General features: G+C 39.2%; 1 protein-coding gene across 3 annotated transcripts in view; it reads right to left on the reverse strand.

Annotated features, from left to right (window-relative positions):
• LOC140150617 (integrin alpha-9-like) overlaps positions 1–14,308 on the reverse strand; it is a 161,447-nt gene that overhangs the window by 120,898 nt on the left and 26,241 nt on the right. The window contains exons 1-2 of one of the 3 annotated variants that reach the window (XM_072172671.1): positions 8,290–8,399; positions 6,568–6,700 (exon numbers count right to left, since the gene is read on the reverse strand). In XM_072172671.1, the coding sequence (XP_072028772.1) occupies positions 6,568–6,700; positions 8,290–8,292 (136 nt within the window). In that variant the 5' untranslated portion in view covers positions 8,293–8,399. Of the gene's footprint in view, positions 1–6,567; positions 6,701–8,289; positions 8,414–14,308 lie in introns of those variants that run through there. The other 2 variants (XM_072172669.1, XM_072172670.1) reach the window with 2 other exon arrangements.

Below are 14,308 nucleotides of genomic sequence, written 5' to 3' on the forward strand. Positions count from 1 at the left end.
TGTGTAGAATCAGTTAAAGATTCACTGTCTGCGGCAAATTTTCAATATAATATGACCTGAGGCTGATTGAATCGATCAAAAGTCGGCAAGCTGCGATTCAAAGTGCATGAATAATATAGTGTGTTTTGATGTGTTTTTGAAATGAGATTTAATATGAAGACACCATGATCAATATTTTACTCAATTCGACAAGACTGATAGCACTGTAGTTTGTTTTTACAGTAATATAATGTTGCAACTTATAGGCCTATATGATAAGAAAACACACCCATCATGAAGAAACACACACATCCAATGCCCCACATACACTCTACATGCATTTGCATTACAAATACTTCCGAGGACTCTGACATAACAACACACCGACACACCGAGGACATTTTTTTACCGAGGACCTAAAAACGCGTCCTCGCTATGCAAACCTTGTTAAACTGTGAAAAATGAGGTATTATACCCTACTACCCCCTCTATAGCTTAATGTCCTCGTAGTGTTAACCGGAATCGAATTTATTCGGTATTACAGACCTCTTGAGCACTTGACATAACAACCCACCGACACACCGAGGACACACATACGTTTAGACTTGTAAAATTTTGTCTTTTTTTTATATGTAATGCACGGGGGTGTGTGTTTGCCAGCAAACAATTCAAGGACCTTGTACTAGACAGACATTGGTTATTTGTTTTTTACCTGATTTTCTGCGCCTAACCAGGGACCCCATTTTACACAAATTATCCACAAATTTGTTAGATTTAACCTAACAACTGGGCACATACCCCCACCCCAACACCCACCAACACCCCACACACTAAAATAAAATGCAAACAATATCAACAATCAAGTTATCGCACTTCAGCAGCACTATCCAATTAAGGAAGGTTAATTCAGAACTAATTAATGTGTTCCATCAGGAAGGGATGGATCATTAAAAAGATACAGTTAAGTATGGGGCCATGCATCCATTCAAGCAAAATTAGGTTAAAAGTCTTGAACCATGCATTGGCTGTTTATATGAACCATAGACAGTTCTCTTCTACTACTGTCTATGCTTGTACCCTTCCACTAGAAGGCAGTCCTTTCCTTTATTTCGGTGACATAAGGATAGAATAAAAAGATTGGTCACACTGACCTAGGAGTCTAACACTTCATATGACATACGAAAACGAATATGTTAATGAAAACAGATACTGAAAAAATCAAAAGACCTTATGTACTAGTATGGTCCAGTAAGCTTTCAGTTAGCAAGTTCAGCTATACACTACATTATCAGTGGCTTACAATGTACGAAGATTTTCAACATGAGGGGGCTGACAAAAAGAGCATTTGTTGATTACCCATTCTGGGGATGCCCGAGGGGGTCCCCCCTTTGAGTCGGAAAATTTTGCACATAATACCTCCAAAGCACCCATTTTCCTAGCCTTTCCTTGTGTATGATGACATTTTTTCATTTCACCTGGAATTATTGAGAGCCCCTGCACCAAAATTATTCCGGTTCCTAAGCCAATATATATGCACTGTATACCATCACATTGGAAACTCACAAAGCCCAATCCTTAACGACTAAATCTTAGACATTTAGCATACATTACCCAAACCATCAATGACATTGCAAGGGACATGGGAGCATTAGCCTAAACATGAACCAAAATAATAGAAAAATCCCAACTATCTTGGGCAAAAATTGGGCTAACCCCAGAATTCACTTTTCCCCTCCTTCACTTTGACCCCTCCTCCATGTAATGGAAACAATACCTGGTGCTGCCACTGCCAACTATGAATCAGAAAATATGTTGTACACTGTATAACCCTGATAAACCAGTAAATAAAAATTCCCTTTATAAGAAATGCATGACTTGTCCAGTTTTCCCTGTAAATCATGTAACTCCCGAAAACAGTGAGAAGAGTGAGAATCACTCCAAAAGAGTGAAAATCACTCCTAAAAGAGAGAAAACACTCCTAAAAGAGAGAAAATCACTCCTAAAATAGTGGAAACCACTCTTTCAAGTTATGATAAGGACATTACTAGACGAAGAGCAATGTCCCTTTTAGGCGTGATTTTTGCCCTTCTCACTCTTTCGAAGAGTGAATTTTTCACTCTTTTACTCTAAGAGAGTACAATATAAATATGTTTTCACAGCACTTCTTGCATGCCCGGGCTGTATGCAAAACAAAACACTACTGCAAGTTACCGGGCCCTGCTGGGCGCACGGTTTCAAGCACAGCGATATCCCGATTCCCGTTCGTACATCCCGTTTTGATATTATATGCCCAATTTGACGAGTTTGCCGGACTGACGTTCTAATCGGAAACGCTTCAACTTGAGAGTTAGTCTCCTTCACAAATGGTTTATGCTGTGGTTTACGTCGTTCTAAACACACGTCGTTCGTCCTTACAATATGCAGTCTGGACTCGAAACTAAGAGAGTAATTGGTGCATGCCATGGAGCTTTTAATAAATGGACCTCACGCAATACAATCGGAGTTTGTTTTCATTAGCAACGGGAGACAAAATAGGGGGAAATTACACATTGGCATTCATGATTCATGTTATTTTATATGAAGGGTATGTATGTCTTCTTGTCAAAATTAAAATAAAATTTTTTCGCTATGTCAAGGTCATGACCTCAGAAGAGCTTTCAGAGTTATGCTTGGGGGGCTTAATGGCTAAAATCGCCAAAAAAGCGGCTGATTTTACATGATTTTTAACAAAGTGCGGGGGGCTTCAGCACCCAAAGCCTCCCCCCAGAAAAATCTTTGGAAAAATCATGTGACAAAATTGACAACCAAGTTGTGCAAAAGATAAATTCTGCAAAGACAAAATTCCATGTAAAAATTTCATAATACAATTTACAAATCCACTCCTACTGCCACCTGTTCTGAGCAAATCCATGCAAACAGAATATCACAATTCATCACTTTTATTTGACGATAACGAAAGAAATAAACAATGCCTATTGTTATGTCCTAGTGACAGTCCTACTTCTATCACAATAAAGCCACATAATCAATTTCAACTTCAAAAAGATTCAACTTCCCTTTAAACTAAGTTTACATGCAATTTGTATTGTATACCATAGCGAGCATGGAAAAGAATGTGAAAGCCCCATGGCAATGATCGGTGCGGCCTAAAGGGTAGGTTCAGTCTACAAAATGACAAATTGTTCCAGTTTTGTAATGTTATATCTTTACACAAAACATGCCATCATAAGCGAGGTAACTCTGATCAATGTACCGATGAAACATTTTGGCATGTGTCAAATTTAATATTTCACTATTTGTCTACAACTAGAGTCAAGTCAATCTGATATTTAACAGTAGTCCTGATGTCTTGCGGATATTCCAGCACAGATATTGGAACTGTGATTCCAGACACATTTCGGATAGACTATAGCCCTACATGGTGTCCCTGAAAAAACTATACCACTGGAAACTTTGATTTTGGGGTATGTTAATGCCTGAACCAAACAGAAGTAGATACTAGTACCAGTAGTTGATGTTGTTGATGAATAAAAACAGCTTGAAATGCACTAAAAATGCATCAAAAAGGTTAACTTCTTTTAAAGGAGTTTTTCATAATCCTTGCATACTCCATTTATGACATTTTGCAGTATCTACAGAAAAAACCCTTATTTCAAAAATGTCAGTTTATTCCGATTTTGCATTTGCGAGTTATGTATTACTATTTGTATTATAACGTGTACTGCTCAATATAAAATATGTTGTGCTTTCTTTCTGGTGTACCAGAACGTAATTCAAATTTCACAATATTTCTATTGAACAAATTAATCTGCAAGAAATTTTTTGTGTGTAAACATTATGTAGCCAGAGGTTTCCATTGGTGCATTGTATAAAAATATCTACCTTTTTTTGAGTAAAGTTGGGTGATGATGCTGTGGATCACGAAATGCACTTTTAAGGACAAAACTCAGATAGATAAATAGGGAGTAGCCCTGGTACAATAAAAAAAGGGGGGGTTGACATGCAAAAGAGAGATTGTGCCATTTTTTGCCAAATACATACATGTAGGCCTATCCTCTTACCACACATGGATCATATGATGTTAAGAGACCACATTTTTGGAATTTGTTGATATTCAATTTGCAAAGAGTAAAACCACCAAAACCATTACATGTGCAACACATTATTTTTGCCCCAAGGTTTTTATTAACCTATGGGGTTGGGAATGGAAGTGAACTTGGCAATGTACTGTGACAATGTCATGGGTGGTGTCACCATCAAAACAGTACATCCCTTGTTATTCTTTCCTACTGATGATGCCATCAACTTAATTTTTAAGAGTTGCTAAAAAATTCCAGCTCATTTCTTGGGCTCGAAAAATCTAAAATTCACCTTTTCAGAATCAATTTTGAGTTAATTGTTGTCTTTAATTGTATGATTGTTAGAAATAGTTCTAGTTCCTCGAAGGGGGGGGGGTGCGCACGAAGCGCACATGGGCGCGAAGCAGCCAATGAGGCGCTTTGAGGGGGATGAGAGCGAAGCGCGCATGGCCGCAAAGCGGCCAACGAGGCGCTTAGGACTGGTGGATTTTGTAACGTCAGAGAGGGGTTGGCATGGTCCCATACAGGCACTGAACAAGTGCTATATGATTGATTTTTACCAAAACATGTTTAAATTATGATTTGTTGTTTTGTAGCAAAATTCACTCTAAAAGGACTTGCAAAAGATTCAACTTGAATCCACAAAGGGAGGGTGAATTTCAAATAGAGCTACTTGTGTTCATTCCATTTGAAATTCAAACTCCCCATGTGAAAGATATTTCCAAAATCTTCCACAGGGGTAGTGTGGATTTTAAATGGAATAGCCCAAAGATGTGATCCCATAGATTGTTAACCCCTGGGAGGTGTATGGGAAGGATGTATGTCCAAAATAGAAACACCTGAAACTTGCTTTTCAGGATCAATCAATGACATACCATAGCAGTGCACTGTACAGGTAAGTAATACAAGATGTCACTGCAACATGCTCATCTATCAGGGCACAATTCATTAACCCCAATACATTTGCACATTCATTAATGACCTTTGAAAATTTGGGTACAAAAACTCAGACTCTGCAACTTGAGGTGAAATTTTGCACTATTATTGTTTGATAGAGGTTATTGAACTATGCCATTGGGATGAGGCCATTGTGGTCCATAGTGTGTGCAGCTATATTAGATGATTCAAAACACCCTTTCTTCTGATTGGGGTTGATGACATCTAAGAGCAGTCTGGATGAATGCTACAAATTATTGAGCATAGATAGTGAATAGTGAGCAAATTCAGAAGCTGTGAGAAATCAGTAACCTAAAACACTCTTCTAGTTTCAAACAAATGACTTATGTCTAAACAGGAATTTCGCCGACAATACTTTCTGTCCTCTGACTGCCACATGTGGCAACTGCAGATATGTCTATTGTATGTTTATTATTATTTCCTAACAGGTACATTTGTAGTCTTTTGAAGATCTGAGAAGCAACACAGGCCTAAGTCTTTTCTGAAGATGAGCAAGTGAGCTATGGTAAACTGACATAAAAGGTATCTATTCTCTAAGATTCAATAGGTAACATGAGAGTTGACAGTGTTGGAAATACACAGATGACTCACTTGTGAGTCCTCAAACCTACCATTGTAAGTTTTCAAATTTAACATTTATACATATAGCTGATCGATATGAAATTTACAAGTTCATGCACTGAACTGTTACAAAATCAGCAAACACCACAATAGTATGACGACACTATATGTGACCATCCACCCCAACTGAGCACGGATGTCGCCAGTGCCACTATTGAGATATGCTCCATTGAACTTAACAATAAACAATAGGAAACAAAGGATTTATTGACTGTTTTATTGATTTTTCACTACTTAAATGTCAAGTACTATAGACATGATATACATCATTTTAAAGCTAATTTCAAGCAGAATATTTTGGTTGAATATCTCAAAAATGATGATTGGCGACTTCAGGGCTCAGTTGTGCTGGATGGTCACATATAGTTTATATCACAAAATATTCATAAACATACTTTTGGCAATATAACCAAATTAGTTTGATCTTTCGATTGATTATCGATGCTTGGTCGATCCTTATTGTTTATGAAATCAATTTAATTGATTATTGTTAATTATGATAACATTATGAATCTGTGCATGTAATGATATTGACCAATACAAATGTACCATTAATTCGGATTAATTAGTTGATCATTCATTAATTACAAGCATTTGACACAGTATCGACGGTTGATCCAAAGATCAAACAAAATTTGATTGCAGTGCCTTATTGAGATGATACAACGAATGCAAAGACAAGACAACAGGGTCAGAATTTCGGCGAGATTCCGCGAATCGATTCTCGCAAAGATTCTCGTAAACAGATTTGCGTGAATCCAAGTTGATTCTCGCATAAGAATCAAGATGGATTCTCGCACTGCGAAACGAAATTCTGACCCTGACCCAAGATGAGACAAGACAAGACAAGTTGATACAAGACAAGTTGAAACAAGACAAGACATTAAATTCTAACACTAAACATGGAGAAAAAGTTTCAAATCTCACATACCCAATAAACAAGGTCTTGTCTTGTTTATAGTTTCAAATTGAAGATCGGATTCCATTGTAAAACAGGCACCATTTGGTAAAATCACTTTTATTGTTTCCCTAAAGTAATGATTAGCCCATCTATGAGCACAAGTCTATAGCAAATTGAACCCAACAGTAGTAGGAGATGTTTTCGTGTATTCAAATCACGGTCCACAGGACATGCCAGTGTATTTGTAGAACATGCATCCAGGCAATCATCGTTGGTTGATTGAGTCGATTGATTGAGTCGATTGATTCAGAGAGAAGTAAATTGGCAAGCAACACGAGGCAGGCATGCAAAAGATATGTGAGAACAAAAAATTGAGTGTTAGAAATATTACATGAGAAACTTAAAACATTAAAATCAAAATCATAAACATAAAATCAAAATAATGATCCACTGAAAAGGAAAAAAAAAGTATGAGTTTGATCAAGAAAAGAGAGTAAAAATGTAAGAGTTAAAACGAAGCTATATGATTTAAAGAGATGTCCAGCCAGAGCAGTTCTTCTGGGGTGAACCAAACCTGCCTGGTTACCAAATTAATAAGGTTATCTCTGAGTTTGACAGACGTTTTAATGTTATTGTATCAATTAGCAGAGATAACCATGTCATTGGTTAATTTGATAACCAGGCAGGTTAGGTTCACCCCAGAAGAACTGCTCAGGTGGGGCTTCCTCTTTAAATGTAGGCCTACATGTATATGTACGCTAAGAAATTCATATTTCTTACTCATAGAATAGAAAAACAATTAACAGTATCTGAGTGAACACCTGATTCATACTCGGAATCATGCACCCATTTTTTGTGTGTGATGTATTCTAGGTCTTATCGCTTGATAATTGATTCATACTCATCATGCTCTATGCAATAAATAATTAATTGCAGAGTTTGCGCTGCTTTTTTTCACCAATTACGCCATTCCATGAAGTAGTATTCTCCCTGATGAGCAGCTAATCAGAAACGCTTATCGCAAGCAAATTATTTCAACTTGAAATATTATGTGCAATGATAGGTTTTCTATCATGGATGTTGTAAAATTCAAGCTCAAAGTGCATTCAAGCTCAAGGTGCAAAAAGTTAATGTTGTCGCACAGCAGCTGAAGGGAGTATCCCATCATACATCTGCTTGCTCCATAGCAAATACATATAAAACATAAGTAAGAGTGGCTTAGACATTGAGAGCTATGAATAGTTTCACAATACTTTGGAGATCATATTTTTTCAAACAAAAGTCTTTAACTCCCCTGATATAAGCGAGTAATTGAAAGTTGTGGTACTGCAGAGCATGATGGGATACACCTATCTGCTGCTGTGATGTTGTCGTCTGTGATTCAGAGTGTGAACCGGGCCTAATGCAGATCAGACATTGTGAGAATGCATGGTGATAAGAAAATACAAATGTGTTTTGAATTTTCTTGCATTCTACAGAAGAACCCATATTTTCTGTACCGGTACTACATATAGATTGAAATATAAATAGACAGTAGAAAAAAGTTAGTAAGTGTATATAACAAGGTTTGTTTTCATTGATCCAATTTGTTAGTTACAAAGTTTACAAACAAGCAATATGTAAATGTTATCATTGTGCAGCAAATTTTCCACAAGACAATGTGAGCTTTTAATAACGAAAAATGAAAGACAAAGGCTAATTAGTTAATTAGTTTTAAATGATGATTGCATGCACATGATGATTTGAACTTACCATGGAGACATGGACGCTGTTTAGTTACTGTGTTAAAACCAAGACTAGCATCAGCGGTATAGCACACGCCATTTGGTAATATGGCATCTTTGTAAAAATCGTTAGCCCACAGGTGACCACAAACCTGTTGAAAAGGGTCAGGGTGCAAGGGTTAAAGGTTAGGATGTGCTTTGGTTAGGGAGGGTTGTTGCTGAACATGTACAATTGACCATTTTTGCTCATTACCCATAATACATTGCACCTGGACTGCGACCGAGTCATTGTAATTGCTAGATCACACCTCTACCATGATCCATTGGCTGCCTTGAGACAGTGATGTCAATGCCTACTCCAGTGGACGACTGGTGTAGTATTAAATTACATGCATTCAGTGGTGGCGCCAGGGGGGCATGGGGCAGTCAGAACTTTTTCCCAAAAAGTTTCACGTTAATGCAGCAATTTTGTGCAAAATTTGTTGATTTTGCCCCCCCCCCCCCCCCGCCTCCCCTGGCCAATGCATGTATTCAACTCTGGAATAATGTATTATGGGGTATGGGCAAATTCTATTGCAGGAATATTATATGACAACAAACATATACATACATACAAACATACAGACAGACAGATGGGATCTAGAGATAGGATTGAAATTATAGAGATACTCAGAGAATTTGTTTAAATTATCCCATTAAAAATACCTTCCAAAGCTTATCCACTTTATCATTCTAAAAAGTTGAATGTAAATTTGCAACCGAAGAACACGAAACGTAGACTGCTCCTTTTTATATTTTTTTTTTTTAATTTCATAAAACAAGAAACAGTGCGCAAAATAATTAAGGTACCAGTTTAGTTATGTTCACCCCTGTATATCCTAAATAAAGACATATTGTCAAAATCAAAACAAGCTGCCAATACATGTACTCTTTAGGTCTGATTTAAGACCTCATTTGTTGAAATTGGTTGAGGATTAAAGAAACAGTCACCTAAAACCTAAGGAAGGAACAAAATCATAAGTTGCACTTTTGTGTTCTAATCAATGAAAGCATGATGCTAGTTTTAGTGTGCTCAATGAAAAGCATGATGCTAGTTCTCTTGTTCGAGAATGCTTTATGTACAAATCAATAGGGCCTGCAATGGAGCAAATTGCAACTTTTGAATTTGCATCTTCCTTGGGCTTTGGATCATTGTAGCTTTATTTCTCTAACAATTTTAACGAATTAGGTCTTAAATCTTAGCTAAAAGATGCAGCTTTTGGCTGTCGATTCCATTTCCGACACATCTATCTTTGTTTATGACACACAGTTGTGAACATAACTGGTACCTTAATTCTTTTGCGCACTGTATTCTAGTACCCACATAACAAAATCTAGATTATATAATCGCAGTCACCACTTATATTAAAAGCCGGAAGTAAAGCATTGTCTATTTTACACTGTTTTTCTTGTACTAAGTTTGGTAATCAATCAAGCTCATAGTCAAATCTCTTAAGTATCTCTTACTGGGATTTGTAAGTGCTTTTTCATATTATATCACTCTTACTCTTGGTGCTATTAATGCAATCATTTGTCATAAACATCAAATTTTATACATATACCATATAATATTCTCTCATGAATGCCCTATAATGAATGCCCCCATGGATATGTGATGAAAATAATCCTTTTTATAGAAATACCCATGCCATAGCTGTACATGTATAAGCATGGTATGTAAGCTTAAAACTGGCATGTCATGATCATGAAATAGCATGGACAACTCCTATTCTAACTTAAATTTCCATTCTTATTCATTGCCACATTATTGTAAAATGTTCATTCATTCAACTTTAGACAATACATTTCCTCCAAAATTCTTTCATTTATATAATCCCTGGAAAAGTCACTTCTAATAAATGCCCCCCCCCCCTTTTTTTTTATAAATGTTATGCCCCAGGGCTGTTTATTAGAGAATAGGTATATTATGAGTACATTCTGCACAGCAGAGCAATATAATATATGCCATCTAAAGTTAGCCATCTAAACACGTAAAGCTTAGGTTATGATATACTACTATAACAACAATAATAGACAACTAGAAACCACAGTTGTGTTTGACCAAACACGAATATCTATGCCCGTGATGACCACACCTAACCCCCTTCCCCTATTCACAAACGAAAACTTGGTGAGCACCATGTGAAACCCCTTGTTTTAAACTTTCATTTGATATACATGTAGGCCCTAATGCTCATAACACTAGACTGGCCCACACCGTACCAAGCCTTCACTCTCTTTTATACCCCATCAGACCACCACTCTCTCTCTAAAACACCACCAGACTGGACCACACTCTCTCTTATACCCCACCAGACACTCACTCTCTCTTATACTCCACCAGAAGCTCACTCGCTCTAAAACACCACCAGGCTGACCCATACTCTCTCTAATACCCCACCAAGCCTTCACTCTCTCTTATACTCCACTATACACTCACTCTCTCTAAAACACCACCAGACTGGCCCACACTCTCTCCTATACCCTACCAAGCCTTCACTCTCTCTTATATCCCATCAGACCATCAATCTCTCTAAAACACCACCAGACTGGACCACACTCTCTCTAATACCCCACCAGACCCTCACGCTCTCTTATACTCCACCAGACACTCACTCGCTCTAAAACACCACCAGACTGGCCCACACTCTCTCTAATACCCCACCAGACCCTCACTCTCTCTTATACTCCATCAGACCATCACTCTCTCTAAAACACCACCAGACTGGACCACACTCTCTCTAATACCCCACCAGACCCTCACTCTCTCTTATACTCCACCAGACACTCACTCGCTCTAAAACACCACCAGGCTGACCCATACTCTCTCTAATACCCCACCAAGCCTTAACTCTCTCTTATACTCCACTATACACGCACTCTCTCTAAAACACCACCAGACTTGACCACACTCTCTCTTATACCCCACCCCTTAACCAACCACACTCCTTGTCCCATCATGACAACCTATTGAGGTGGTCCATGGAACCAAAATCAAAATGCCTACATATTCCCTTTTAAGGGAGTTTTTGTCAAGTGATCAGTTTCCTTGACGTACGATTCTTGAGCTGGGGATGTTTGAAATTTTACACATATTGCTCCCTGTAGCCCATGACTTTTGACCTCTGGGGTCGATGTTACTGCAGAAAATATCTAAGGGTCATGGGTCATCATTGTACTAAGTTTGAACGCTGAGGGCGCTATAGTTCTTGAGCTAAAGCGGTTTTAAAAATTTACACATATTGCCCCCTGTAGCCTGTGACCTTTGACTCCTGGGGTCAAGGCTACCATAAGTTACTTCTAGGGATCATGGGCCATCATTATACTAAGTATGAACCCTGAGGGCGCTATAGTTCTTGAGCTAGAGCTGTTTGAAATTTTACACATATTGCCCCCTGTAGCCCATGACCTTTGACCTCTGGGGTCGGGGGTACCCTAGGAAATTTTTAGGGGTCATGGGCCATCATTATACCAAGTATGGGCCCCGAGGCTACTTTAGTTCTTGAGCTAGAGGAGTGCAAAGAAGTGGTCTTAAGGAGAAGAAGGCGAAGACGAAGGAGAAGACTAAACACAACAAATACAATATCTATGCCCCGTTAACACCGGCATAGATAAGAAGTCGAAGACTAAACACAACAAATACAATATCTATGCCCCGTTGCACGGGCATAGATAAGAAGGAGACGACTAAACACAACAAATACAATATCTATGCCCCGTTGCACGGGCATAGATAAAGAGAAAGAAGACTAGAAACCACAGTTGTGTTTGACCAAACACGAATATCTATGCCCGTGATGAGCACACCTAACCCCCTTCCCCTATTCACAAACGAAAACTTGGTGAGCACCATGTGAAACCCCTTGTTTTAAACTTTCATTTGATATACATGTAATGGTCATAACACTAGACTGGCCCACACTCTCTCTAATACCCTACCAAGCCTTCACTCTTATTTATACCCCACCAGACCCTCACTCTCTCTAAAACACCACCAGACTGGACCACACTCTCTGATACTCCACCAGACCCTCACTCTCTCTTATACTCCACCAGAAACTCACTCGCTCTAAAACACCACCAGGCTGACCCATACTCTCTCTAACACCCCACCAAACCTTCACTCTCTCTTATACTCCACTATACACTCACTCTCTCTAAAACACCACCAGACTGGCCCACACTCTCTCTAATACCCCACCAGACCCTCACTCTCTCTTATACCCCACCAGACCATCACTCTCTCTGAAACACCACAAGACTGCACCACACTATCTCTAATACCCCACCAGACCCTCACTCTCTCTAATACTCCACCAGACCCTCACTCTCTCTTATACTCCATCAGACATTCAGTCGCTCTAAAACATCACCAGACTGACCCATACTCTCTCTAATACCCCACCAAGCCTTCACTCTCTCTTATACCCCATCAGAGCATCAATCTCTCTAAAACACCACCAGACTAGCACAAACTCTCTCTTATACCCTACCAAACCTTCACTCTCTCTTATACCCCATCAGACCCTCTCTAAAACACCACCAGCCTGGACCACACTCTCTCTAATACCCCACCACCCCTTAACCAACCACACCCCTTGTCCCATCATGACAACCTTTTGAGGTGGTCCAAGGAACCAAAATCAAAATGCCTACACATTCCCTTTGAGTTTTTGTCAAGTGATGAGTTTCCTTGACGTACGATTCAGACCTTTATCATTGCAAACACATGTAGCTAACAAAATACTACCTATTGCGCTATACTGTGTTAATATGTCGTACCTAGTTTGCTTTTTAAAGCCTTTAGACTTTGACCTCTGGGGATGCGGCTAACATAGAATATATATAGGGTCATGGGTCATCATTGTACCAAGTACGAACCCTGAGGGCGCTGTAGTTCCAGAGCTAGAGCTATTTGAAATTTTACACATATTGCCCCCTGTAGCTCATGACCTTTGACCTCTGGGGTCGATGTTACTGCAGAAAATATCTAAGGGTCATGGACCATCGTTGTACCAAGTATGAAACCCTGAGGGCGCTATAGTTCTTGAGCAATAGCTGTTTTAAAAGTTTACACATATTGCTCCCTGTAGCCTATGACCTTTGACCTCTGGGGTCGTGGCTACCATAATTTATTTCTAGGGGTCATAGGCCATCATTATACTAAGTATGAACCCTGAGGGCGCTACAGTTCTTGAGCTAGAGATGCTTCAAATTTTACACATATTGCCCCCTGTAGCCCATGACCTTTGACCTCTGGGGTCGAGGCTACCCCAGGAAATTTCTAGGGGTCATGGGCCATCATTATACCAAGCACGGGCCCCGAGGCTACTTTAGTTCTTAAGCTAGAGGGTGCAAAGGACTGGTCTTAAGGAGAAGGAGAAGAAGGCGAAGAAGGAGAAAACTAAACGCAACGAATACAATATCTATGCCCCGTTGCACGGGCATAGATAAGGAAGAAGACGAAGACTAGATGCCGCAGTAATGTGTTTTACCAAACACGAATATCTATGCCCGTGACCACACCTAACCCCTTTCCCCTAAATAAACGAAAAATTGGTGAGCACCATGTGAAAGCACTTGTTTTAAGCTTTCATTTGATATACATGTAATGCTCATTACACTGGACTGGCCCACACTCTCTCTAATACCCTACCAAGCCTTCACTCTCATTTATACCCCCATCAGACCACCACTCTCTCTAAAACACCACCAGACTGGACCACAATCTCTCTTATACCCCATCAGAACCCTCAATCTCTCTTATACTCCACCAGATCATCACTCTCTCTGAAACACCACAAGACTGGACCACACTCTCTCTAATACCCACCAGACCCTCACTCTCTCTAATACCCACCAGACCCTCACTCTCTCTTATACCCCATCAGACACTCACTCGCTCTAAAACATCACCAGACTGACCCATACTCTCTCTAATCTAATACCCCATCAAGCCTTCACTCTCTCTTATACTCCATCAGGCCCTCACACTCTCTAAAACACCA

Source organism: Amphiura filiformis, chromosome 4 (genome assembly GCF_039555335.1).
Source record: "Amphiura filiformis chromosome 4, Afil_fr2py, whole genome shotgun sequence".
NCBI classification, from domain to species: Eukaryota; Metazoa; Echinodermata; class Ophiuroidea; order Amphilepidida; family Amphiuridae; genus Amphiura; species Amphiura filiformis.